Source organism: Eleutherodactylus coqui, chromosome 5 (assembly GCF_035609145.1).
Source record: "Eleutherodactylus coqui strain aEleCoq1 chromosome 5, aEleCoq1.hap1, whole genome shotgun sequence".
NCBI lineage: Eukaryota > Metazoa > Chordata > Amphibia > Anura > Eleutherodactylidae > Eleutherodactylus > Eleutherodactylus coqui.
In genome coordinates, this window is record NC_089841.1 from 130,638,039 (window position 1) to 130,664,943 (window position 26,905).

General features: G+C 42.7%; 1 protein-coding gene across 1 annotated transcript in view; it reads right to left on the reverse strand.

Moving 5' to 3' along the window:
- FBN2 (fibrillin 2) overlaps positions 1-26,905 on the reverse strand; it is a 225,764-nt gene that overhangs the window by 149,402 nt on the left and 49,457 nt on the right. The window contains exons 6-7 of the mRNA XM_066603160.1: positions 26,568-26,765; positions 17,528-17,653 (exon numbers count right to left, since the gene is read on the reverse strand). Coding sequence (XP_066459257.1) covers positions 17,528-17,653; positions 26,568-26,765 — 324 coding nt within the window. The remainder of the gene's footprint in view (positions 1-17,527; positions 17,654-26,567; positions 26,766-26,905) is intronic.

A 26,905-nucleotide genomic window follows, 5' to 3' on the forward strand; every position in this document is an offset into this window, starting at 1 on the left:
GGACTCTCCACGGAGAATCTTTACATGCAGCATGGACCTTGCCGCTGCATGCATGTCCTTTCTTTTGCAGGTGCGAGTATTTTGTAAAAAACAGACATGTGAACACTGCACAGGAAACCAATGGTTCTAATACATGCAATTTTTTTGTGCGCACATAGGTGCGTGCGAAAAAACGCTTGTCAGACTTAGACAGTATTAGTAAATAAGCCCCACTGACTCAATGGTTTGAACCAGTTCCTTGAAACACTGAGGTTATTTGAATCTGACTGTGGACATCAGCAACACATAGATTGTACACTCTACCCATTTTGCCTAAGGCCTCCTTCACACAAGCTTTTTTTTGCAGCTATCAGCTACAAGAAGCATCATCCGAAAATCACTACCACGTAAAACATTGGATTTCAAACTATTCATTTACATGAGCGATTTTTTTAGCCACGAAAAAAAATCCCGACTGAAGATTGCTGACGATTTTCAACCGTGATTCTTCCTCATAGCATCAAAATATATGACAGGACCTATCTTTTGCCAAATATGGCAGGGAGCTCCCATAGATTGCTACAGGAGCTGAAAAAAGGGAGGGGGAGGGAGTTTACCTGCTCCAGCATTCGTTGAAGAAGACAGCTGGTTCTAATTTGCAATTTAAGTTAAATAGAGCCCTTCTGCTGAGCGCAGCTGCAGCATCCATTCACGCAATGCGCTCGTGTGAATGGACAAGAAAACGCTAATTCTTTTTGGAATTAGATTGCGACAATGCAGCGTTGCCGCAATTTTTCTCACGAGATGCATTTTGCGTGAAAACGCTATGCTCGTGTGAAAGAGGCCTTAGTTTGTCTCCTGGAATGGAAATTAGCTACGAGGGGGTGCTGGTAAGTCTTTGGCTTTGTGTTCTTTTTCTGTTTCTATGGTAACGAATGTTACATCACATGAAAGCCTTATGTGTCTAATATATGTTTTCAAAATTTTGTGTTTGTAGCTTATGGCCACAGTGATCTAGGCACGTGGGAAAACAAAATGGCGGAGTCTAAGGCGATATTCACAGCAAATGAGAGCAGAGGAGTGATAAAATTCTTGTTTCTGCAAGGAAAGTCCCCGAAGGATATTCATGGTGATATGTCGCAGACATTGGCATATCAATGCGCTTTATATTCTACAGTTAAGAACTGGCTTGCCAAATTTAAAACGGGCCACTTCAGCATCAATGATGAGGAACGTCCTGGACAACCGAAAGAGGTTGTTGTTCCAGAGATCGTCAATACTGTGCACAAGCTCATACTGGAGAATCGGCGAATTTCAGCTAAAGGAATAGCAGACATCATGGGGATTTCTTGTGAACATGTTTGTGTCATTATCCATGAACATTTGAACATGAAGAAGCTATCTGCAAAGTGGGTCCCCAAATGTTTGACAATAGATCAGAAAAGAATGCATGTGAAAACTTCCCGGTCCATTGGTCAGCGTTTCCGGACTGATAAGAACTTCCTGGATCAACTGGTCACTATGGGTGAGACCTGGATTTATTTGTATGACCCTGAAACCAAGGAGCAGTCAAAAGAGTGGAGGCACAGTGGTTCTCCTCGCTCAAAGTAGTTCAGGGTGCAAAAATCAGCCACTAAGGTGATGGCGTCTGTGTTTTGGGATAAGGAGGGCGTGCTGCTAGTGGACTACCTTCAAAATGGTTCCACCATCAATGCAAGGTATTACATTGAACTTTTGGACCAATTGAAGGCAGCTCTGAAGGCCAAAAGGCGCTGCAAGCTGTCCAAAGAAATCAAAACTGGTGAAGCTAGGCTTCCAGCTGGTTAACCACCCACCTTATTCACCAGATCTAGCTCCCTCCGACTATCATCAAACCTGAAGAAACACCTCAAGGGTACCAAATTTCACACCATTTCTGATGCCATTGCTGCTACGGATGACTGGTTTAAGGCACAACCGAAATCCTTCTTTCTGCAAGGCTTACAGAATTTGGAATACCGATGTAAGAAGTGTGTTGAGATCAGTGGAGAGTATGTGGAATAAATGTAAAGTTTCATCTTCCTATCTCGTTTCTTTCTGGGTAAAGCCAGAGACTTATCAGCAGCCTCTCGTATAGCGTGTGCATTTTTAGTCTCATGCACAAAGCTGTACTATGTCGGCATAGATCTGTAATATGGCACCTGCAGAAAGGTACACGCCCATACTGTACCTTAAAGTACATTAAAGTTTTGTATTAGTCTAGTTATAGTCATGACTAGCAGTCTAGGGCAGGAGATGATGTGGCATGAAGTGAAATGCAATTTTTCAATCCAAGTATTTTGGTACAATCATAGCTACTAAAGGATTATGTGGGTGTTGGAGTATTTTAATCCTTAGATTAATGCAGTAATGACTGTATTTTTATTGCCACTATTTATAATTTTTTCTCTAAAGTTGGAATTGTTATAATGCTAAGCAGACAAGAATGGGCCGTCTAGCTCTAACAATAAAATGTGAGAATAATAGTTAATACAAGGAGTGAAGTGTGAACATAACTGTGGTATTCTATAATACATGCAAGCAAACAAAAGCAGAAGAATGGAAAAAATAAATCTGAGTTTAGGATATATATATTAGTTGACCCTCTATGAAAGGAGTTGGTGGAGGGAGGGGGGGGGGGCACCTTTTCTTTTATTAACTTTAATATTTTACTTTAATTCGGTTTATATTAAACTCTAAAATAATGTAAGGGGTTATTTTGTGTTTTGCTGAAATTGGCAGAGTATAATAATATTGTAGATACACTATTTGTAATTTGCAATCTACAGGATATGCAAGTTCTAGTAAAAGACTATTCATTCTTCCAAATAAAAACATTCTTTGAAATACAATCTGGATTGTGGGATGCAAAGCCAAACACTTGAAATAAAGCTAATAGTTGTAAATTCCAAAACTTTGCAATGTCCAGGAATTCCTAAACCTTTCCATGAACTGACCACATTAAGAGCAGAAATATAATGTGTTGAAGGAAATGCCTTTTTAGTTAATCCCATGGAACTCAACTGCTCAGCAAATGTTACAAAATTCCCAACCCTGTACTACTTATAACTAATTTTATCAAAGCCATTAACGAGGAATCATACTGTACATGTCATGAGGCCGGAAAGGCAGGTTTTCCGGTAATTTTAAAAGGATAACATTTGAATGAGAAAATTTGTGCGTGGTTCTACACATATATCACATATATGATACCCCTATAGCTATATTACATACTAGCTATGTGAGTCCTTCTTAAAATGTAAATCACATCAAATGGCATTGTGCTACTAAGAACCATAAGGCCTCATGCCCATGGCCGGGTCAGATTCCGACTGTGAAATCTCACAGTGGAATCAGACCCTGTGCCCCGGCATTGACCCCCGCGTACCTGTCAGTTGTCTTCTCTCTCTGATCAGCAGAGGTGCTGGCTGGTGCGCCGCCACACATGCACAGTGCAGAGAGTCGCACCGGCAACTTGCAGCAGGCCAGGCAGCTTCCACTGAGCTTCACACTAGAATAGGACATGCTGCAATTTTCCTCCACGAGCAGAAAATCGCTATTGGTTTCCGCTCGTGGCCATGGAAAAGCGTTTTCCTTGCATGTCCTATGGGGAGTAATTGCTGCAGGATCCAGAGGCAAACACTCATGCCGTATCCCACAGTGCAAATACAGCCATGGGCATTGGTCTTACTGTGATAACTTTTTTTTACAATGTGATATTAACCCTTTGCAATCCAATTTTGGATTCAGGGTTTCCTAGGGTGCTTTCTCTTTTTGCCATTTTACAATGGCGACATCTGCTGGCTAGAGCCAGTACTGCAGTATATGACATGTGGGAGAGGCCCCCAACAACAGAGCGGCCAGTAATATACAGTAAGAATACCTTGCTGGACGTCTTCCAACATCAGAGCTGTACAGGCTTCAATCAGAATGTTGGAAGATGTCAGACAGTGGATTGGAAAGGTTGAAGGTTCCCTTCACATGAAATTCAGAGGCTCCAATAGGAGCTTCTCATGAGGTCTGGAACAAAATTCTGGAAGAAACCCTATATGCTGAGTCACAGGCATAACTTGAAGCTTCTGGGCCCCAATGCAAAGTCTGTAACTGGGCCCCCAACTATAATGCTTTATCCATAGTACTGGGCTCCCTATATGGAGAAGAGAGGCCTTTTGGCCCCCCTAAGGCTCCCGGGCCAGGGTGCAACCACATCCCCTGCAAACTCTATAGTTTTGCCCCTGTTTGAGTTATAGTCAACAGAATATGTTGTACGCATTTGTCGCCATCATAGGATTAATCTGTCCATGACTGACATTCAGTTTCTGTGTTCCCATGACAGAATAATAAATGGATTGCCTGAACGCAAGTATAAACATAGCCTAAGGTTGGTGTCACATGGGTGTAAGCGCATTTACACCACGTTTGACTCTTTCAATCAGTGACATCTGTAACCTGTAGAGGAACCTTTTAGCAAGTGTCAAAATTTTTCTTGAGCACCATCAAAGGAAACATGAAGCATCACATGATATCTAATGAAATTTTTTGCAGTCCCTCTTTATTCATTATCTTAATTTTTCTCGAAACCAGAGAATCTCTATAATTAAAAAAAAACCAAATAGTTCTTTTAAAATAATTCTCAGTGATTCCAAAATTTAGCATGCTATTGTGTAAAATCTATTCACGTACAGTGCTCCAAACATACAGAAATTAAATCAAATGCCCATAAAAATAGAAATGCCTGTACTATATTGTATATATTTTATTTTTAGGGTCATTTAAGTAAGTTTCTGTATGTTTGGATCACTGTGCCATTGTGTGAATAGGTTTTCCACAATACTATGCTGGTAACTGGACGAAGTTGGCACCTAGGATCCTCGGTAATTTCACATTGGCAGCATTTCTCCTGGTTCTATCAAATATTATTTTCGTCCCTATACTAATGTTGCAACTATATGTGCAACACTATAAGGTAACCGCACACACATTTGGGGAAAGGGCAGTTTATGATTATGTGCTTTTTCTCTTGCCTAATTCTGATGTGGTTCTGTCCGTTTCGATATGCAAAAGTTGTCTACATAATATATTCATTTGTATCAGTATCTGATATTCTTGAAAAGTGAGGGAAAACTAAAATGCATGAGGATGCAAATAACATTCAATTTCCATGTAGGATATATGGTTTCATGGTCAAAATTGGTGTTGAGAGAACAGAACAGTAGAACCCTGTTTCGGGCAGAACTTTGCTAAAAGCTCTACCTGAAACAGGGTTCTATTGGCTCGTTTCACTCAACACTAGTCCTGAACAATGGTGTATAAGACTGTCTAAGAGCCATGATAGCCCTGTGTAATACTCTCAAAGTGCAATACAGGGCTTTTATGGCTCTTAGACAGTGTTATACACCAGTTTTAGGGGTTATTGAGAGCTTCCGGTTTGGTTTGAATTTACTAGTCACGGGTCACTATTAATCCCAAGGCCATATTACAGTAAAGAAGCAGTGCTAAACACATGCTATGCAAAAATTATCTTGAAAAGAGAATGATTTATTTTTACTGAACTAACTTTTGATCACACTGGCGATTCAGTTGTCAGTTTGAAGAAAAATGAAAGCTCTGTGTATACCAATTAGAAGAGGTTAAGCTACTTGGAATATCCATGTCAACATTTCTCATTGACATTCTCTGATAATGAGAAATCTTGAGGAGGCCAAAAACACAATAACACGCCTTTATCTTTCATATCCATGTTTTGGATTGTTTATTTGTGTCATGCCAAGAATGATCTGGAACAGCTGAATGATTTTTATATTAATTGGAGACTACATTAGTACAGAGAAATACTCCTTTTGGCGAGTACTGTCAGCTAGTACGTCATGTCTGGGAAGTGGGGAATCAGACAAGGCACAGTTGTCATTGCTTCTTCATTGTTTAGAACAGAGATACTCTGTTTATATATCTATGAAGGAAACGGTAACTTAATCCTATATACTCATGCAGATCCACCATACTCTTTGCATTACAAAACCTTGCAGGGTCTTTATTTCTGGAACAAATATATATACATTCTCATATGTGACAGTAAACTTAGATAAATCACAAAGGTCAGTGATAGTGTAAAGATTGAAGCATGCCAACGGTTTGTTTTACTGTATCATGACTGATTTTCTGATTTGGAAAGAATGACTGAGTTGATAGGTCTTACGTATCAATAGTATCCTAGTTGTTTCTAATAATCAATCATTTGGCTTAAGTTTCCAATTTCCAAGCTGCACATCTTTGAAGGACAATCACTTTAAAAACATTAAGACTCCTCAAGTAGCTTCGGAAATTGTGAAAGTTGTGGGTGGCCATACAAATGTAATATCACATGATGGCCATTTAAATGAATGATTGGCTATGTAGTATAGGGAAGGACTGGGCTCAACAGAACAAATGTTCTAGCTAGTAGAATGGGGTCCCCTGTGGAAGTTCCCGCTGGGTTGTCCAAGCTGGAACACCATTAAATCTAAAATCTTTTTGGTTGCTCTGATCAGCTAATCCACTTGTTTCTTTATGCAGTGAATGCTATTTTCATTACATTTTCAAATCTAGCAGGCATATGGAATACATGAGTAGAGTATGCTTCAAAACAATGTAATCAGTTACAGACCAGAGTTATAGAGAATCTGTCTCCAGTCAAGGCACTTTTTAAAAGCTTGCATATCAGCTAGAACAAAGAGTCCATGATACTACATCTAGTGCCATGGCTGCTTTAATGTGTTTTCAAGCCCGGCGGCACCAATGTATGTGCAGAGACTGATACTGGAGCTCAGTACCATTCAAGAAACACACTGTGGTCTTCATTTTATTGAGTATATGGTCTTTAAATTGTATTTCCTGATAGTCATGGAAACCTCCCTCATATTAGGCCCTCAATAATCAGGCTTCTGCCTCATTGGTTTTTTTTGCTTTCCTCTGGATCAACAAGGGGGGGGGGTGGAAACAGGCTGAACTAGATGGACATACTCTCCTTTCAGTCCAACATACTATGTTACTATGTTAAAAAACTCATAATGATTAATCACTAAAAAGAGCACAAAGTAAGAATTAAGTCTAGAGGGGGCTGCAACAACTTTAACATGCAATCAGTGCTCAGGTCAGCAGGCATCGCAGGAGGGAAGGAGTTTTTTAAAGACTGGAATTGGAAAAAAGTAAAAATCCTTTATTCTTACTGAATATGATAGCTAATTAAAAAAACATACAACCTGGAAACCCTATCAGGAAATTACTCATCTGTGTTGTGCTTTATGGGTCTCTGCATGAGCAGATGGACTTCCTGTTAGTGTTTAGTCTTTTTTCATCACTTGAAACTGAAGGAATTGTAAAAAGTTATTTAAAAGTTCTTAAAGTAATAAGAATTACTTGACAAAGTTGTAATGGCACACAGAGTATGGCAAGAGGGGCTGTGTATGTTGGGTTTTGTGGCTGTGCATGTTAATAAGGGGCCTTAAACAGTGGTTTCTACACAGTGTGTGGTTGTGTTGAGGATGAGACAGGTGACTCCAGCATGTTTGCGCAGGGTGTCAGTGTGAGACATGGACGAGCTGAGCTAGTATGTCTGGGAGTGCACTGCTAAGGAGAAGGTGGTTACTTAGAGGGGCATTGCTTAGAGGGTTGAGTGTTACAGATGTAGTCAGCATAGTGGTATTATCCCTGTAGAGTGCCAAGCCGTTACCAGTGAGAGAGCCTGAGTTCCACTAAATGAGTAATGCCTGAGGAGCATGATGACAGAGACTAAATAGAGCCAAGCTGCACTGAGTGCCAATGTCATAGGCTGTTTCTAACAAAAAGAGACCACCCCTTACTACTGTTACTTAAATAGTTTCTTCAATAAAGACCTGCTAAAGCATCACCATGTGGCATTATCTCTACTTGCCGCTGCTCTTCTATCTCATCCTGTGAAACCCAACTTGGAACTTCATGAACATATGAAGCTAAGGTCGCCTGCAAATGATGTGAGTAGGCTAGACATGGCAGCAGTAGTTGGTCCCATTCTCCCTGGCCCAGTTAGTAAGCCTAAAGTCGGCTTATAGTGCCACTGTAAAAAGTCTTAACACATTGGTGATATCTGCCATATATTGTGTATATATTTGTGCGGTCGCCAAAGGTTTAGTGTAATCTGCTGTATATTTACAACACTGTCATGGCACGGGCTCAGCTCTTGAATCCATGTCATTAGTAGAGGTGCAGTTGTGACTTTTAGCTGACACCCTGCTTTAATGGTGAGGGCGATTTAACTCATGTTGACCATGGCATGTAAGTGGTTAGAGAAAGAGAAAGGGTTGCCTCTATCACCTCATAAGCACCACCATGTTGATGGGTTGTTATGGCAGTCAGGGGCCTAACAATGGTTTCCAGGTCTCCCATTTATAGAAGGTTTTTTAGGTCTTGCTTCTGTTTTACACTAACAGGCAAAATACAGAAAGATTACAGTGTACTATATGGTTGATGTGAAGATCATACATTCAGGACCCATATTTGGGGTAAAATAAGTAAAAAAAGGGGGCGGAGCCTGACCTCCGAGCGTTATGGCTGCTTAGGACCAGCGCTCCGTCTGTGAGGTGTCCTTACAGGGTACTTTCTAAAGCCACAAGCAGCGGACATGCCGAAATCTGTCAAGGAGAGGAGCGGGGAACAGCTGAGCACCCCTCGGAAGCCGAAAGGACAGGTGGGAATGCAGCGCTTTTTAAAAGAACGGGACTCCCGGTCCCCGCGCCCGCCAGCCAAGATGGCGCCGTCACACGAGGCTGCAGCTCCGGCAAAAAGTAAGGAGGGGGGAGGGGAGACCTCGTCTGATGAGGAGGAAGACAGTGAGATAATTACAAGGGGATTCATGAAGCAGCTTTTTGCTGATGCCCTGCAGCCCCTGATTGCAGATTTAGCCGAGATCAAAGAGGACGTGAAGCAGCTGGGGCGCAGGGTGGAAGACCTGGAGGGGTCCTCCTCCTCTATCATATCCCACGCCGAGGTGCTAGCAAAGGTGTTAAAGGAACAGCACGAACACCTGAATCGCGCCCTAATTTCTCAAGAGGATCTAGAGAATAGAAACAGGCGCTGCAATGTGCGTATAAAGGGGCTCCCTGAGTCATTTGATGCGGACTCCCTCTTTAAGGTAGGCGCTGAATTATTTGACCTTCTTTTGGGACCTGAAAATTCTCTGCACATGGGCATAGAGCGCATCCACAGGGCTCTCAGACCCCCTCCCTCCTCAAACGAGCCCCCCAGGGACATTATCTGCAGGATGTTTTCATTTCAAGACACTCTTGCTGTCCTTAATGCTGCGAGATTGCACAAAGGGTGGAAGTTCCGAGGCCACGACCTGCAGTTTTTTCAAGACTTGGCGCCCTCCACATTATACAAAAGGAGACTATTGCGTCCGCTCCTGGAGGCCCTTAGGGAGAAGGACTTGCGATACTCCTGGTTGTTTCCCTTCGGGTTGGGGATTTCCGTAGGGGGTCGCAGGCTGACAATTAGAACCCCTGAGGACCTACACAAGGCCTGGCCCTTACTGGGAATTCCCCCTCTAGACCTTCCTTGCTGGCTCCCACTTCCTGGCTTCCCAAATTTGCCAAAACTCCCTCCATCTGATGCGTGGCAACAAGCGTCTAACACAAAGTCACCTAGAGGGAAAAAAAAGAAGACAAAGGAGACCCATGTCACTGAAGATACTTGAGGACTCTGTATGGCGCAGGTTCTGTTCACCTTTCGTCAGGCTGTTTTCCACACGGCCCAGTCATGTTCCCTCAGACTTGTTAGAGATATGGAACAAAAACCGATTTGAAGGTTGGACTTTTGTCGCCTCGTGCCTCACTAGCACGGTGTGACACGTATGCTCTCCGTGATGCTGTTAGATTGCTAAGTTATAAGTTATGAGTTACGGCAACGTTAATTTTTTTGTTGTGATTTTGCTCCTCCCAGACCCAGCCTCAGCTGGGACCCATTCCTATAGACCTCTTCTCTATAAGTCCTTTATAAGAGTACCCCGCTGGACCCCTCACAGTCCAGGCTGATTTCAGTTGATCGATCCTTAACCTTTTAGGGGTCGACCAACCCGCCTCACACCCTCCCCCATCCCTGTTCCTTACCTCTCCTACCCCTTGCACCCCCCGCGTATAGACGACCCAGTCTCCGTGGGGAGGTGCGCATTCTCTCGCAAGAGAGAGCAGCTTCGTCTTCCCTCTGATACGTTCCTATTGTAGGTCTTTCCTTCCTCTTGTCTCTGTCGAGTATACCCTCTCCTCTTTGTTCACCCCCAGTGTTTCCTTCCTCCCTCCCTCCCGTCCCCCCCTCCCTTCCCCAGGTCTCGCGCACCCAGGCAAGGTAATCCGGACTCAGTAGAGGGGGTTTCCCCTTTTTTTTTTTCTCACCCGTCTGACGCAGTTTGTTCTGTCTGTTTCTCATTGCGTTCTGCAGAGCTAGGTGGCATCTGTTCCTGCTTCAACATGAGCGACTCACTAAGATGGACCACGTTCAACGTTAAAGGGCTGAACTCCCCATCCAAGAGGCACCACATTGCGCTTCTGCTGAGAAGGTATGGCACTAAAATTGCATTTCTACAGGAGACCCACTTCAGGGGAAATAGACGCTTGTCCCTCCCTGGGAAACATTTTACGCAGGCATACCACAGCACGCATCCAACGTCAGCTGCTAGGGGAGTAGCTATACTTTTCCATCACTCGGTGGCCTTCACTTGTGAAGCTCAACACTCTGATGATGAGGGAAGGGTCCTCTTCTTGAGGGGTAAGCTTCTTAATCAGAAAGTAACTATAGCAAACCTATACACTCCTAACTCGGGGCAGGTACCGTGGCTGTTGAGTCAGCTTGAGATATTAAAACTTTTTGCTGAGGGCCCAATTCTCCTAGGGGGTGATTTAAATCTGACCCTTAGCCCTGTCCTGGACTCCTCAACCGGGAAGTCCCACATCTCACAGGCTAAGCTTAGAAGACTGTACCGCGGTCTTTCGGAGTTGAGTCTGATTGATGTCTGGAGACACACTAACCCGTCAACGAAAGACTTCACTTTCTATTCTCACGTACATCTGTCCTTCCAACGCCTTGACTATTTCTTTATCTCCTCCTCCCTATTAAAATCTGTCACCGGAGCCAAAATTGATCCTATTCTTATATCGGACCACGCTCCGCTTCACACCGACTTGCACCTATCCCTGCCTTCCCATCGGGAGTGGAGATGGAAGTTAAACCCCTCACTCCTCGATCAGGAAGAGGACAAGCAACACCTTAGTTCACTATTAGACGAATTCTTTCATCTAAACAACTCCCAAGAGGTCTCAACTCCTATGATTTGGGAAGCCCACAAGGCCTATGCAAGGGGCCTCTTGATAGCTCTAGGCTCAAGAGTTAAAAAAAGATTACAAAAAAGTATTGACGATAAGCTTCAGCAAATTACTAAGCTTCAGCAGGCGGCTAAGGGTTCACATTGTAAGGCCGCGTTAGACAAATTGACTACCCTCAGAAAGGACTTGAAAAAGGACTTTGACTCTAGATATAATAAGAAACATCTACACCTACAAAAAACAGTCTATATTCAGGGCAATAGGGGCAGTAAATGGACTTCTTCCCTTATCAAAAAAGCCCGTAAGAGAAATCTCATTAGCTCAATAAAGACCAGAACGGGAACTCAGATCACCTCCTCGGAAGGCATAGCGGCTGAGTTTCAAGCGTTCTATTCCCAATTATATAACATACGCCTACCCCTCTCCCCGGACGAGCAACTAAACGCCCACACACAAATACAAAATTATCTAAGTGGGCTAGGCCTGCCCAGTCTAGACGAAGAGGCGGGGGTGTCCCTGACGAGACCAGTCTCCTCTCAGGAGGTTGAAGACCTTCTGACTTCCTCCCCTTCGGGCAAAAGCCCAGGTCCCGATGGGCTATCGGCCACGTACTATAAAGCCTTTAAAGATTGTTTAGTCCCCCAGCTAACGGATTTATTTAACTCCCTTCTCGACGGGAAATCCCTACCCAAACAAGCGCAAGAGGCGCATATCACGTTGATTCATAAGGACAATAAAGATCCGGAGGCCTGTGGAAGTTATAGGCCGATATCCCTTATCAATTTCGATGTAAAATTGTGGGCTAAACTTCTTGCAAAAAGGCTGGAAAAATTTATTCCATCCCTTATTAACAAGGAGCAGACTGGTTTCGTCGGGGGCAGAGAGGGAAGAGATAACTGCGTCAGACTTCTCCACGCAATAAGGCACGCCCAAAAGCAAAATATACCTTTGGCTCTAGTAGGCACAGATGCCGAAAAAGCCTTTGACCGTGTCAATTGGTTATATATGCGCTCGGTCCTGACCCATTTTAAAATTCCCCCCACTTTCATCTCGGCCATTTTCTCCCTGTACGCGTCCCCGCATGCCAGACTGAAGATAAATGACATTCTTTCGCCCCCATTCAATATCAGTAATGGCACCCGACAGGGATGCCCCCTATCCCCTTCTTTATTCATCCTTGCCCTAGAACCATTTTTGCAGAAGATCCGAATTGATCCAATTATTCAGGGACTAAAAGTAGGTCAGGCTCACCTTTCACTAGCAGCCTATGCTGATGATGTGATCTTTCTGGTCACGAATCCCGAAGAGGGTCTGCCGCGTCTCACTGAGCTTTTGGAAGATTTTGGGGTCCTTTCGAATTTTAAAATAAATTATTCAAAGTCAAAGGTCCTCAACATCTCGATCCCGGCAAATCGTTGCCGAGCGCTAAAGGCTAACTCCCTCTTCTCGTGGACCACAACAGATATAGATTTTCTAGGCATACAGCTCACGAGAAGAGCAGAGGATTTGTTCTCGGCTAATTTCTCCCCTCTCCTGACAAAGCTGAAGGGTCTTCTGCGCTCATATGACTTCTCTTTCTTGTCATGGATGGGGAGAAAGAATATTTTACAGTCTTACGTCATCCCAATCCTTTTATATAAAATGCGTCTCCTCCCGATTCACATCCCCAACTCCTTTTTCAAGTCCTTGCACTCGATCATCCTAAATTATGTATGGAGGGGTAGGAGACCGAGATTGGCCCACAGTTTGCTTGAAAGGAGAAGGGCTGACAGGGGAATGGATTTTCCTAATCCAAGGGCTCTATATCTCTCGGTCCAACTAGGCCACTGGATGGAGCTAGCGCTTCCCTCTAAAGACCATTTAATTCAAAAGCTAGCACTGTCCTCATATGGCCCCACTCTCCCCCAGGACTTATGGTTCCCGGCGCGGATTCTGCGGAAGCGAAGGTTGGTTTGCCCCCTCCTCAGAGGAACCTTGGAGACCTGGCACAAGCTAGGTGACAAATTAGCTCCCCTTCCTTCTCCGCTTACCCCCCTGACCGCCCTTCATGAGACAGTAGACTTGCACCTGGACCCCTGCTCGGCCGGCTGCTGGCAGATCTTATCGGACAAAAAAATAGCGGACATACAGACAAGGGCCCATCTCCCCCCCGGAGGAGATCCTAAAGGACTTAGCACCTAGTCATAACCTCCCATTCTTAGTGACAGCACACATGACAGAAGTCATTAAAAAATTTTTAACTCAACACAGGTCGACTAGACCGCTAACTAACTTTGAGAAAACCTTGTCCGATAACAACGCTTCTAGGAGGAAACTGGCGGCTATTCGAAAACAATTTATATCCCCTACGGGTAACAATAAACCAGTATTCATCACCTCCTGGGAGAAGGAGCTCAAGGTTTCTCTCTCAGAACAGGATATCAGAGTCATACTCAAGAATGCTTTCGGTGCCTCGCCCTGTGTTACAGCACAGGAGTCACATTATAAATTAATATCGAGATGGTATAGGACTCCCCAATGGCTCTATGATCACAAGCTATCATCTAAAGATTCCTGCTGGAGATGTGATTCGGCAACGGGCTCGTACTTACACTTGTGGTGGGAATGCCCGGTGTTGAAACCCTTCTGGAGGGACGTTGGGGGTGTGCTGAGCAAGCTCCTACCAGGGTTGGTGCTTTCCCCTGAAGTGGTCATCCTGTGGAAGCCGTCGGCTGCCTTCCATCCGCAGAGGCACAAATTAATAGCGCTCCTTTTGGATGTGGCGAAATCGCTTATCCCACGTCTCTGGCTCCGTAAAGACCCCCCTTCCCTGGAAATGTGGAAGGAGAAAGTGGATCTCCTCTCAAATTTAGAGGAATTGTCCAGCTACTCCAGGGGCTCTCATGAGGAGTTCTTGAAGACATGGAGCTCATGGCGCGCTGTTAGGGCTGATCTCTGAGGTGGGAGGGAGGCCTGTCGGTCTTGGCGGGTAGGGGGAATAGGCGCTCACCCGTTTCTCACGAGGGGGGTGGCGATACTACCCTACTGAGGGTTGATGGAGTGACCCCTCTGCTCACAGGCCCGCGGCGCCTCACCAACTCCCCGATACAGAGGCGTCGCCCTTAACCGGATTGCTACTGGCTGCTACGTCCCCCTTTCTACACTTAGAGGTTGGCGGTGCGCGAGTCTGGGTTCCCCCCCCTGGGTCCCCCCCCCCCTCCCTCCCTCCCCTCGCCCCCCCCCCGGCTCTGTTAGGTTCCCACTGTCTCCCTTCTCCCCACTTTATAGGTTGATGATGCTGGTTGGAGGGAGGGATCCCGAAGGGGCTGTCGCCCCAATGGCAGGGGTTTCTCCCCCCTCCCCTAGTGGCTTGGCCATTTTGTTGTCCTTGTGTGTCTTGAAATTACCAATGGGTGCTGAATGTCGTTAATGGCTGTTCTGTACGCTTTGATCCACCTATTGAGCTATCCGAGACATTGTTCACTGTTTGTCGATTGATTGTTTAATACTTAAAATGTCAATAAAAATTGAATTTAAAAAAAAAAAAAAAAAAAAAAAAAATAAGTAAAAAAAAAGGTTGGAAAAAGAAATAGTAAAAAGAAGAAAAAAAAATCCCCCAATAAACGATACATACTTATTTTTATCACATCTGTAATGACCCGTACTGTAAAAGCAATGTATTATTTATTCCACATGGGGAACACCAAATAAAGCAAAATAAAACACAATGCCAGAATCGCTGTTTTTTGGCCAGTTTGTCTCCAAAAGTAGAAATAAAATCCATAAAAAATACATAAGTACCCAAGATTGTACCAATAAAAACTGCAGCTCACTGTGCGAGAACAAACCCTCATACAGAAAAGTAAATGCTTCCTAAAAAGTACCACTTGTCCAGCAAAAAACAAGCCTCATACAGCTTTGTGGGTCGACAAATTAAAAAATAATGGCTCTTGGAACTCAGCGATGCAAAAACAAAAGCCAAAAAATGTTGCGTCATCTATGACAAAAATGGCTGGATCTTCAAGGGATTTAGCTGTGTGCACTCTCGGGTAATGTTACAGCCCTGTTAATGAAATGTCTCAGATGATATAGCATAGAAGACGGACAGAGATGCTGGTTTGATATGTTTTACATTGGTATGTTCGGTTATACACTTATTATAATCTCGGCATACAGAGACACCAGAGGCTTCGCATGCGGAAGCGCATTTGTGCACGCCTTAGTGCAATGTTTTTGCGCTATGAACAAGTCTTTTTTGTGCGTGTATTGGTGTATTTTACTTATTTTTCTGTAGCAGAAGACGTTCATTTGTGCGAAGCAAAAAACACACCAATTGAAATGGCAAATTAGTTTCAGATGTGTTCTTTTCCAAGCAGAATTCCGCAGTGTTTCATGCATCTCCTTGCACATTTCTGCACTCCCAATTGACTTCTATAGGTACATTTGGACATACGCAGAAAAAAAGAGCATGTTGTATCTTTTTTTGGGCAGCCGAAAATGCACAGGCAAAATATGCGCATGTGAACAAGTCCATTGAAAAGGATTCTGTTCACTGCGTATTGCGGGTGCAAATACATCCCTGTGAAGGAGCCCTTAAAATCGCAAGTAGGGGGTAGGCAGTAGTGCAGCTTCAGACGGACGCATTTGCACACCTTTTTGTGCATGTAAAAATTGCGCATGCAAAACACAAAGGATAGAACCCATTCATTTCAATGGGTTCCTTCTCATTTACATTTTTGCGTGCACATTTTTCATGCGCGCAAAGAAATAGGACTTGCTCTATTTTCCTGCGTATTTGCCCACCGAGAGCCCCATAGAGTTTATGGCAGGAGTGCACACGAGCACAATTCTGCAATACGCTGCACAATTCCATGAAGAAAACACATTTGGACCTCATTACCTAAATAGCCCTTTAAATCAGCACCACGGGAGGACGTGTTGCACATGCATATGAATATGTGCGCAAAAAAGTACAGTTCTGTGCGCAGGCATGAGCACAAATCAACCTCATCAACTTTGTTCACTGCGCGAATACGTTGTGCTGCAATGTGTGTATTTGTGCATATGCCCGTCTGAAGCTGCCCTTGGTAGTATAATCTTGCACTTGGTTGCAGGTGTATTATCAGGTATGTATTTGAATAGCATTATGCGCAATACGCATACATGAAGTAAACACTTTGGAACAAAGATTTCGAAAGCTACAACTCAACTTTTTGACCCAAAAATAGAATCTGTCTGCAACAAATGAACTTATTATAATCTCCAAACCCCGAACACTTAACAAATTTCAGCTGTGTTCATGTGGAATTTCTGGCATTACTAAAGTGACATGTTTACTGTGTACACCAGCTCTGTTTGCAGAGAACTGGCCTGGACCACACTTGCTGAATTCATACACCAGACCGGACTCCGAAATACTCAGAATCACCCTGCAGTTCATTTAAGGGAATATGAATATAGAAATATACACTGTTCCTTATGGAGGAATGTTAATAGCATTGCCAACTTGGAAAACAATGGAAATCTGAATTATTATTGTTAGGAAAATGGAAGAAATGTATATTTTTTGGTCCTTAAAATGAATGTATAATCAGAATATGACCTATTGTTTTAAATCAAGTTTTTAATGTTAAACATACACTTTAAATATGTTTGTGGATGTTTTTGCTCATTTTCCGTGTTATGACATATATTTCTAAATAATTGTGAAATCTCGCAGGCTCCACAGTGGTCACTAGGCTGACACTTTCTGTTTAACAGAGATTACATTTCAGCAGATATCTTATTACCGTATCTGTATTATTACAATGAAAGGTAATACCACTATTTCAGGATCACAGCATTGACAAAAGGTGATGGTCACAGCTCACCTCCTCATCCTCCCTGCACAGTTACCTCTGCAGATTTCACAAAGCATGTCCACAAAACTCTCCCAAAATAGAAGTCAATCACTCATCTTCCAACAACCGCTTCCTTTGTCAATGTAGCTATTGTAAATCTTATGCCCGAACTGCTGTTTATAGGTCAGTGAAGCAGCTCAGGCAAGATGGCTACCTCTATCATCATGTACAGATATTTTCAGTCTGATCTAAGTTTATTTCTAAATATTCGGCACGATTAGTTAATCTTCTCCAGTACGTTTTCACACTATTATGTAGAATTGTATATCAACTCAATAAACTGTAAGGAGAGCGGTCTATTGGATGTGTCTGTTAGCGGCATACCTTCACATTTCTGTGTTGTTTCACTTTGCTTATGACCAATAGGGCACTTGCATTCATAAGATCCATCTGTATTAATGCAATTTCCTCCTTGGCAGAGTCCTGGAATTGCTTGACATTCATCAATATCTGGAAAGTTTAAGAAGGACATTTGCATATAAGTAAATTACATATTGACACATAAGAAAGCAATACTAAAATACAGAAAAACCTATTAAAACCTATGACTTTCACGGCTTTGCACAAAAGAAAGTTATATGTTTGTTAGTGTATAATTCTAGTTATTATCATGCAGTACAACACAAGCACAAGATCACAGCTTGGTAGTTCATCTTCATAATGCATTAGACCAGAGGCTCTGCTCCTATCTTTTATTATTTTGTGTGCTGACTGGGACTATGCTGTCCTACCAATGGTAGCTTCTGGCTTTCTATAGGAGGCCAGAGACACCTATACAATACCTGCTGATTTCGCTATCATGCATTATCAACACTTATAGGGAAAAATTGATCTGATAACCAAGGGCATCAATCCCTAGGTTCACCTCCAGTGTATTAGATATTATCATTTCCCTGGGATGAACTATCAGGGATCCCTATAGCTTGGGTTCCACTCTCGAAATATGCACATCTATTAGTGGCATAATACCAAGGGTTGCACTTTATGATCTAGTGCCTCCCCATTCTCAGACATTCCTAGACAACTGTGTCTGAGCAGTCCATGGGTTGCACACTAGGTTTAGTGCCCCCTGACCCTCAGACATTTTTGGACAATCAAGTCCGATCAGACTGGGTGATACCAGAAACATTTTTTCTTTTGGGTAATGAATCCCAGACAGATGTTTAACTGTGAGGCTCTCCTTGTTCCTGGTGATCCGCAATTACACAGCGGTGAAACGCGTTGAAATGTCAAACATCTAGAGCTTGAAGTTGAAACATCAAAGCTTCAACTGAAAAGAAAGCAATATCGCATGACATCAAATAAATAACAACAGACACCCAGAGTTGTTGAGGCACGAAAACCTCTGTGCTTCAACCAAATAAAGTATTTTATTGGATAAGTGCCAATTGTTTATTCCAAATGTGGGTGTTTTCCTTCAAATCAGAAAATTCACTTACATATATTTGAACAATTTGTACAACCATATTAGAACTTCAACTCAGTGAGCGCCCCTTACTTTGTCCTGTGCAAACCAGCCAGACTAAGTTTATTGGGTTGGATCCAATGATATCGGGTTCTTAACCTAATAGCTCTGGCTCCAACTTCTATCTTGGAGACTCACATGAAAAAGTTCTTGTTGTTTATCAGTATGCCTAAGTGTTCAATGTATGTTCTTGTTTGCCCAATTTGAGAGAGTTGAGATATCCTTCCTCTCTCCAAGTGGCAATTGTGTCCCTTTGTGTACGTGTTTTTTATCTAAGATTAATAAAAATTATTTTAACTAACGTCTAATCTGTGAAGGGTCATAATTAGAGACGAGCGAGTATACTCAGCTAAGGCTAACTACTTGAGCAAGTAGTGCCTTAGCTGAGTATCCTCCCACTCGTCTGTAAAGATTCGGCTGCCGGCGCGGGTGACAGGTGAGTTGCGGCGGTGAGCAGGGAGGAGCGGGGGGGGGAAAGAGGGTTCCTCCCTGACCTCCCCGCCCCCCTCCGGCCCCCGAATCTTTGGAGACGAGCGGGAGGATACTCGGCTAAGGCACTACTCGCTCTAAACATATACCTTCAGATATGGGAAGGAATCGTCTGATCGCAGTGCACACTCCTTAACAAAGAATCATTGACAGGGGCGTGGCTAAAGGCTCATGGGCCCGGGTGCAAAAGTTTATTTTGGAGCCCCCCAACTTCTCTTAACCCCTTAATTGATTACTTTGGAATAAAAGCTCTATCCTCTACTGGTGTAATGTACAAGTCTCTGCACATAATCTAATCACCAGAGCTAATCCAATGAATATGTTCACGCACCGTAAGTGATACCGACCACCGTGGATAGTACTTCTCAATGAATAAAGTATATATACTTTAGCAACCACAGTGAAAATGTCCTCTACATACATTACTATTACCACCGAGGATTTCTTTGCATATCAATATGCAGAACGGGAAGAAAATCATAGCAAATATTATCAGACATCATTATCTAATTAAAAATGGATTAAGAGTTGATATTATCGGGTAATTTCCTAAGAAGAGGAATCTATTGGCTTAAATTGCAGCCCTGTATAACAACACAAATCAAATTACATATCCTTTGTTGTCCACTGTACTCCCATAATGTCTTCTTAAATATTGCAAATGCCCAGATGTTACAGCAGATGGATAGACAATAGCATGGTGGGTATGAAAATACGGTTCTCAAGATTAACTCAGCAAATCCTTACCATCTTTTTGTGTATAAATGCCCTTAAATCCTTTCTACAAAAAACATGTGCTGAACTTGGCTTTTCTACATGAAAGAAGGCTTTTGGATTCTTCCGTGTGCTTTTTCATCTTACACTAAGTGAAAACATCAACTGACTGTTACAATATGCTGAAATAGTGGCAACTACTGTATAAAGAAATTCTTTTGGAAGAAAGCGTTACAATTGCTTCTTTTGTCTATAAATCATATTATTGCTCCATATTATACTTTATATTTAACACTGCTTGACTATTGAAGAAAGAACATCATCTCAAGTTATATTGAAAGACCCCACTAAACTTCTATTTATACAATTTACACAGGATAGTTAAAATCGTTTTATCCTACTTAATAGTGGAATTTAAAGGTTTTCTAGAACACATTTTATAACATTGAATGAGGCGTCAATTTAGTGTCAGATGTAAAATTCATTATTTGTCACAGTTATTAACCTTGGTTTTCTTCAGTTTTGTAAGTCATTGTGCACTATGGTCCCAAGATGTGGCTTTTAACAACTTAAATGGAGTTTCTAGGATTTAAATATTGATTACCTATTCTTAAGATAGGGCATTGATATCCAATTGGTGGGGGTTTGCCATCGATCAACTACTTGATGGGGTGGTGGTACTCACTCATCCTTTGTCAGGTTGTCTGAGAGCAGCTCAGTCCCATTCAAGTGAATGAGATTGAGCTGCTAAACCAGGCATCGTCACAATGCAATGGATGGAGCTGTGTCTTGTATGTAGTGAAGAGGCTGCAGTGCTCACCCAACCACCATGGCCTCTTCAAACAATTAGTCAGTGGAGGTCCTGAGCATTCAACACCCACCAATTCGATAGTGATGACCTATCTTCCGGATAGGTCATCAATATTAGTGTCCCGGAAAACTCCTTTAAAGTGGGCAGTTTTGTTAAGGAAGCATTTTCAAATGTCTTAGAATTCTGAGGGGGTCTCATTTCATACCCCACTTCTAATAAAGCATGGAGCCCATTGATTTTGAGTTCAAAAACTGTGATGTTTCTTTTTTCATGTGGTTTGTGCTGCCATGTTTCCAACAGATTATAGCTGAACACTCGATGTCCAAGATACAGCATAGCATGGGATCAGATTATCATTAAGGGGTCCATTCAAGCAAAAGGGATTGTCTAGAACAGGTAATCACTATAAATTTTATAACCAGGATTAGTGGTATGGTAGCAATATTACCAAATGTATCCATCGTATCATAGTGACATCATTATCGAATATGATGGAAATAACTACACATACTGCATTGAGTACTTTGCAAATGCTTTTGGCAGGTGTGGAAAAAATGCTGCAAGGTAAGATTATACCAGTTTTAAGCCTCCCACACATTTGTTTCTGTTTCAGTTAATGTCGGTGTTTCAACCTACATATGAAAATGAAGATCATTATCACCTGTCATAAACCGGACTATAATCCTGCAAAATCCCTGACTTTGTGCAAGTTTACCTAGTGGAATTGATGCTGTTTTGAAGAAAAAGGGTGGTCACGCCAAGTATTTATTTGATTTAGGTTTCTCTTTTGTTCATTCACTTTGCATTTTGTTAATGGACAAAACTCAACTATTAGGCCTCATTTACACAAGCGTTGTGTAAAACAACACGTGAACAAAGCTCCGTGCCCATTGCTTTCAATGGGGCCGCTGCTGCTGCTAGTGAAAGCAATGGGATACCGGCAACCCCTGCAATGATTTTCGTGGCAAGGGCTTTAAATATAAGCCTTTACCTGAAAATCATCCCCAGCTGGTGTAAAACATAAAAAAATATATACTCAACTTTCCACCACTGTCCACGATTGGCGCATCTAGCCACTATTCTGAAGCTCTATGTCTGATTGGCTGAGCACTCAGCCAATCACAGGCACGGCTCAGCCATTCATTGAATAACAGCTGAGTGCTGCCTGTGAATGTTCACAGCACTCAGCGAATCAGAGGCAGCGCTCAGCTGTCATTCAATGAATGGCTGAGTGCTGCCCGTGATTGGCTGAGCAATCAGCCAATCAAATGCAACCCTTTCAGGAGACGGGGATTTAAAAGCTCCGCCTGCTGAAAGAGCTTCAGAGCATTGCAAGGGGACCAAAAGGCTAGACGCACCGAGCCCTGACAGCAGCGGGGAGGTGAGTATATATATTTTCTATTTTTTTTACACAAGCTAGGGATGATTTTCAGGGAAGGGCTTATATTTGAAGCCCTTCCCCAAAAATCGTTGCAGTGGTTGCCTGCATCCCATTGCTTTCAATAGGGCCACCAGCAGCAGTGGCGGCCCCATTGAAAGCAATGGGTGAAGATCGCCATCCTCTGCCACAGCTGTCACAGCTGTGACAGCTGTGGCAGGGGATTCTTTACTCCCCGCGGGGAGTCCTCTTGTCAATGAACACTGTGACAGTGCTGTCACAGTGTTCAGTGATGAGGGGACCCCCCCGCAGGAAAAAGTTTTGCGCAGCATGAACCTTCCCAGCTCGCAGATGTCCTTTTTTTTGCATGTGTGCGAATTTGCACACCTGCAAAAGACGGTCATGTGAACGCACCATTGAGAACCAATGGTTCTAAGAGACGCACTGTTTTACACGCACATACGTGCGTGTATAACAATGCTCATGTGAACGAAGACTCAGGCTGTTTTCACACGGATAAAAAAAAACGCACAAGATTTGCACGTTGTGAGATACACAAATCTCGCACAATACGAACCTTTTTCTTTTGAATGGAGACCTACACAGGAGTGATTTTTTTTGCCACCTCACAATGCAGGAAAAGATTGCGGCATGTCCTATCTTTGGGCGTTCCCTCGCATCACATTATCCATTGTTTTCAATAGGGCTGGCAAAGGATCACACGGATGCGAGGTGCACATGAGTGCGATTCAATGCAAGGTTTTCCATTAAAAAGCAATGGGAAACACTCTGTGATCCTCAAACGTGGCTAAAAGCTGCGGCGGAGAATCGCTAATTCCCCGAAGGAATGTGAGGCTTTTTAGAGACTAAAACGTCTGGCATCCGTGAGGACATAACATTTTTGTGAGCGCTGATATGGCACTCGCCCATGTGAAATTAGCCTTAACACTTCTATTTTTGAAAGCATTATTACTTTGCCGCATTTTCTGCATACCTGCCTAAAACTTTTGCACAGTACAAGATGGCTATTAATTTGACTTTAAATAGCACACCTCGCAGAACTCAAAAAGGAGTTAATAATTATGAAAGAAGAATAAAGGCTCTTGCACAGTATAATGTCCCTGGGGAATAGTTAAGTCAGTTTTAGCCTTTGACCAGTCCACCCCCTGCTTGTTACTTTATCACTTAGTTATGCCTTTGTTCTCTGTTGTAATATACTGGCTAAGTTCAAAATAAACATGTAAAATGTAGGAATCTCAGCAGATCCTAATGTAGCATTGTCTAAAAAAAAGCAGTTTTGATAATTACTCAGATTCTGCAGTTAAATTTCAGAGTTGTGCATTAAAATCCATCATAATAACACAATGTGATGGCAGGTCCTAAGATAAAGCGGGTGTAGTCTGAAGAGTCAATATGCGGAAAGTATTGTATTGTTTGGCATACTGTGAAAGTGGTGCCCTCATTTCTAATAGGTTGCCATTACCATATAATAGTGAATATAATACTGACAATGATGTCACATTGCAAAAAGTAGAACATCATTTCCATCTGGCTATTGATACTAAAAAAACATAGACCACTAAAATAGAACTGTTAATGAGAATTTTAAAGAAGTATTCCGACACTTACAAAAAAGAAATTAAAGAGGTTTTTGCAGTTCAATGCTATTGTTGACCTGTCATCAGCATAGTTTGTCAATACAAAATTGACTGGAGTCGGCTGCCTAGAATCCTTGCTACTTAGCTGATTTGTAGTAGCCATGGGGCAGCTGGAGGGCTCAAATGCCATCTGTAAGCTCTGTATAGTAGAGCAGCGCTCTTCCATGGCTGCAGAAACAGCATGACTGCTAAGGCTAGTGTTTGGCTGCAGGGGGTCACATGAACAATGAATGATGTATGACCACTTCAGGAGCTTCTGGGATTGGAGCTGTGGAGACCAGGGTGGCTGAGCTGCTGTGGGGGTATTTAAGCGGTTAATAACACATAGTTTATTTTGTGCCTTCCCTATCTCAGTCTCTTTTTTGGAGGTCTCGGAAAGCCCCCTTTAAAGATCAACTACAAAATCTTAAAGCCTTAGAATGCCCATATGGTTATTCCTATCAACTCCCTCATACACATACACACATTTTTTTTTAATGAGAAGATAAAATGTTGATGCCATACTTCTCTGGAAGAAGTTTATCTTATGCAGAAACATGGGATTGGGCATGTTGAATTTCAACATGCCCAATCCTTTTTTTACCCAAACATCTATTGAGAGGCAGAGTTAGGAGATTCCAATAAAGATTAAATAGTTGGCCAGTCCCACTGATATCAACACGTTCAGACAACCTATATCTAAATTTATGGGTAGTTTTAGAGCTCCACATTGGAATATTTAAACTTATTTTATTTATTTCCTGTTGATTATATAGGACCACCATACTCGTATTATGCAGAATGGCATCTCACCCTTCAGTCCTTTTCCCTACTAATGCTCACAAAGTTCAAGGATGCCAATGGACCTGGGAGGAAACTACATGTAGATGTTGCCTTTACGCTTCTTTCCCATAAGTGTTATTTCATGGTAAAGTTAGGTGCTCAAAAAAATCATGACCATCTCCACTGAAAATTCCATGAACAAATAATAGCCATGACCAATTACACCGCAGCCCTGAAATCCCTTGGTTGGCAGAACTACTATTAACGACTTTTAAATACCTCACTAGAGGCACCTGTCAGCGTTCAGCAGTGCTAGCCGCTGCTAAACTCCCTCCCTCTCCCTTTTTCTGACCGCTCCCATAAACTCCAATAGGAGTCTATGGAGCCTCCTGCGTTGGTCATAGATAGGTCGCTACAATCACGTGCTTGTGTGCTATATTTTTCGGTTCAATTTTTTTTTTTTACGTGCCAAAAAATCGTTCCTGTGAATGAATACATAGGAAACCATTGGTTCTGATGGTCAAAATTTTTTTGCGTGGCTTATTTAGCCATGCAAAAAACATTTGTCTGAATAAGGCTTTAGGGTGGTTTCACATCTATATCGCAGCACGTTTTCTTCTGTCCAAAAACTGGCCAGCTGGGCAGAAAGCGTGTGGTCCCCATTATAACCAATGAGGTCCACTCAGCACTGTTCGGCTCTGTCCAGAGATGTTTTACATCTGCGCTGGGGATTCACCAGCGCAGATGTAAAACCACTCTTACTTGGAATCATACCTACGAGGTATGCAATGCAAGAGTTCTAACCACTGAACCACCATGCTGCATGCAAATTGCCATAGTTTAGAGAAGTTTTACAACTGCGTTAGGGCTCAGATACGGAAACCCTGAACTGAACCCTAATGTAGGTGTGAAACCGCGTTGTGGTTTCCGCTTTCCTGCTCTCTTCAGGGAGCAAGGAAAGTGGAATCCCCGTGGTCAAAAGGTTCCCTCTCTGGATGGAACTGAACAGTGCCAGGCGGACCCCATTAACTGTAATGGGGTCTGCTCGCTTTACACCCAGTTGGCTGGCTTTTGGACAGAAGAATAAGTGCTGCATGTAGTGCTTTTCCTTCCAGTATTTTCAGCCGCATTTGTGACAAAGCCTCCAGCCAGAGGTTCTAATGTAGATGTGAAACCACCCTTAGAATACTTAATTTCATTTAGATTCATTTGTATCGTAATTTAGGGGCCTTAATTCCTCAAGTCCACGGGATAATTGTTATTTAAAATCCGCAGCTTTTTTCCCGCACATGGATCCGCGCCCCATAGGGATGCATTGGACACACGCAGGTAGTTAAATACCTGCGGATGTCATTTTCCTCTTTAGGCGCGGATTGTGTGTGCGGGAAAAAAAACGCGACATGCTCCATTTTCGTGCGGGTCTCCTGCGGGAACGGTTCCCACTGGCTTCTATTGAAGCCTATGGAAGCCGGCCGGATCCGCGGAACACCCGTACCTTAATTAAACGTACCTTTCCGGACGCTGCGGATCATCCCTCCGTTGCAGCCAGATCTTCTTTCTTCGGCTCGGTGGATGTGCCCTGTATGTTTTTCAGTTGCCTCAATGAATTCATGCTTAGTTCTTGTGTGATGTTATAGAGAGGTACTTGATGCATGTACAACAAAGCTGATATAGCCATTATACTAATGCAATTAAGCATTCTTCTCTACTTCTGCACCTAGTTATATTGCTGCTCTATACAGTCATATGGCCAATACTGAATATAAAGTAAGCCTCTTCTGCTAAAATTGTTTGAGAAAACTGACTTATACTGTATATGAATCTCTTCTACACATTAAAATTTCTCAACTGATAAGATATCATGTAACGTATTTTAGATGAATGGATTTAGTGTATGTATACTAAAGTTTATGTTCATATGTAATATGTGATATGTAATATGAAAGCATGCACAGTGTTTCAGGGGGTGATTGGCAAGGACTGTTAAGTAGTAGTGTAACCACTGCATTGAGAGTTAAATATATTGATTTATGCTATGTACAGGAAATGAATTTATTACAAATACACATTAGTTTGAAGCAGTTTACCTTGGCAGGCTCCGCTGCGTACATTGGGAATATAGCCACGACGGCAGGGTTGTGGTTGAGCAGGGCACATCTCACATGGATGTCCCCAGGCACGTCCAATGGTTGCACAGCAGAGGGTTTTTGTGCACACGATACCAGTTACCTGACCCTGACACATCTGATTGCTGACTTGTGTGAAGCAGGGTCCTGTTCTGTAGTCTGAGAGAAAAAACAGCAAAAGAAAATATTCAAATCCGGTCAACACCATCTGATGATCTCAAAAGCTCAAATTCAGCAAAACTACTATAAAAACAGAAATATGAGCAAATTAAAAACCCAGATGACAAATTTATATTGTT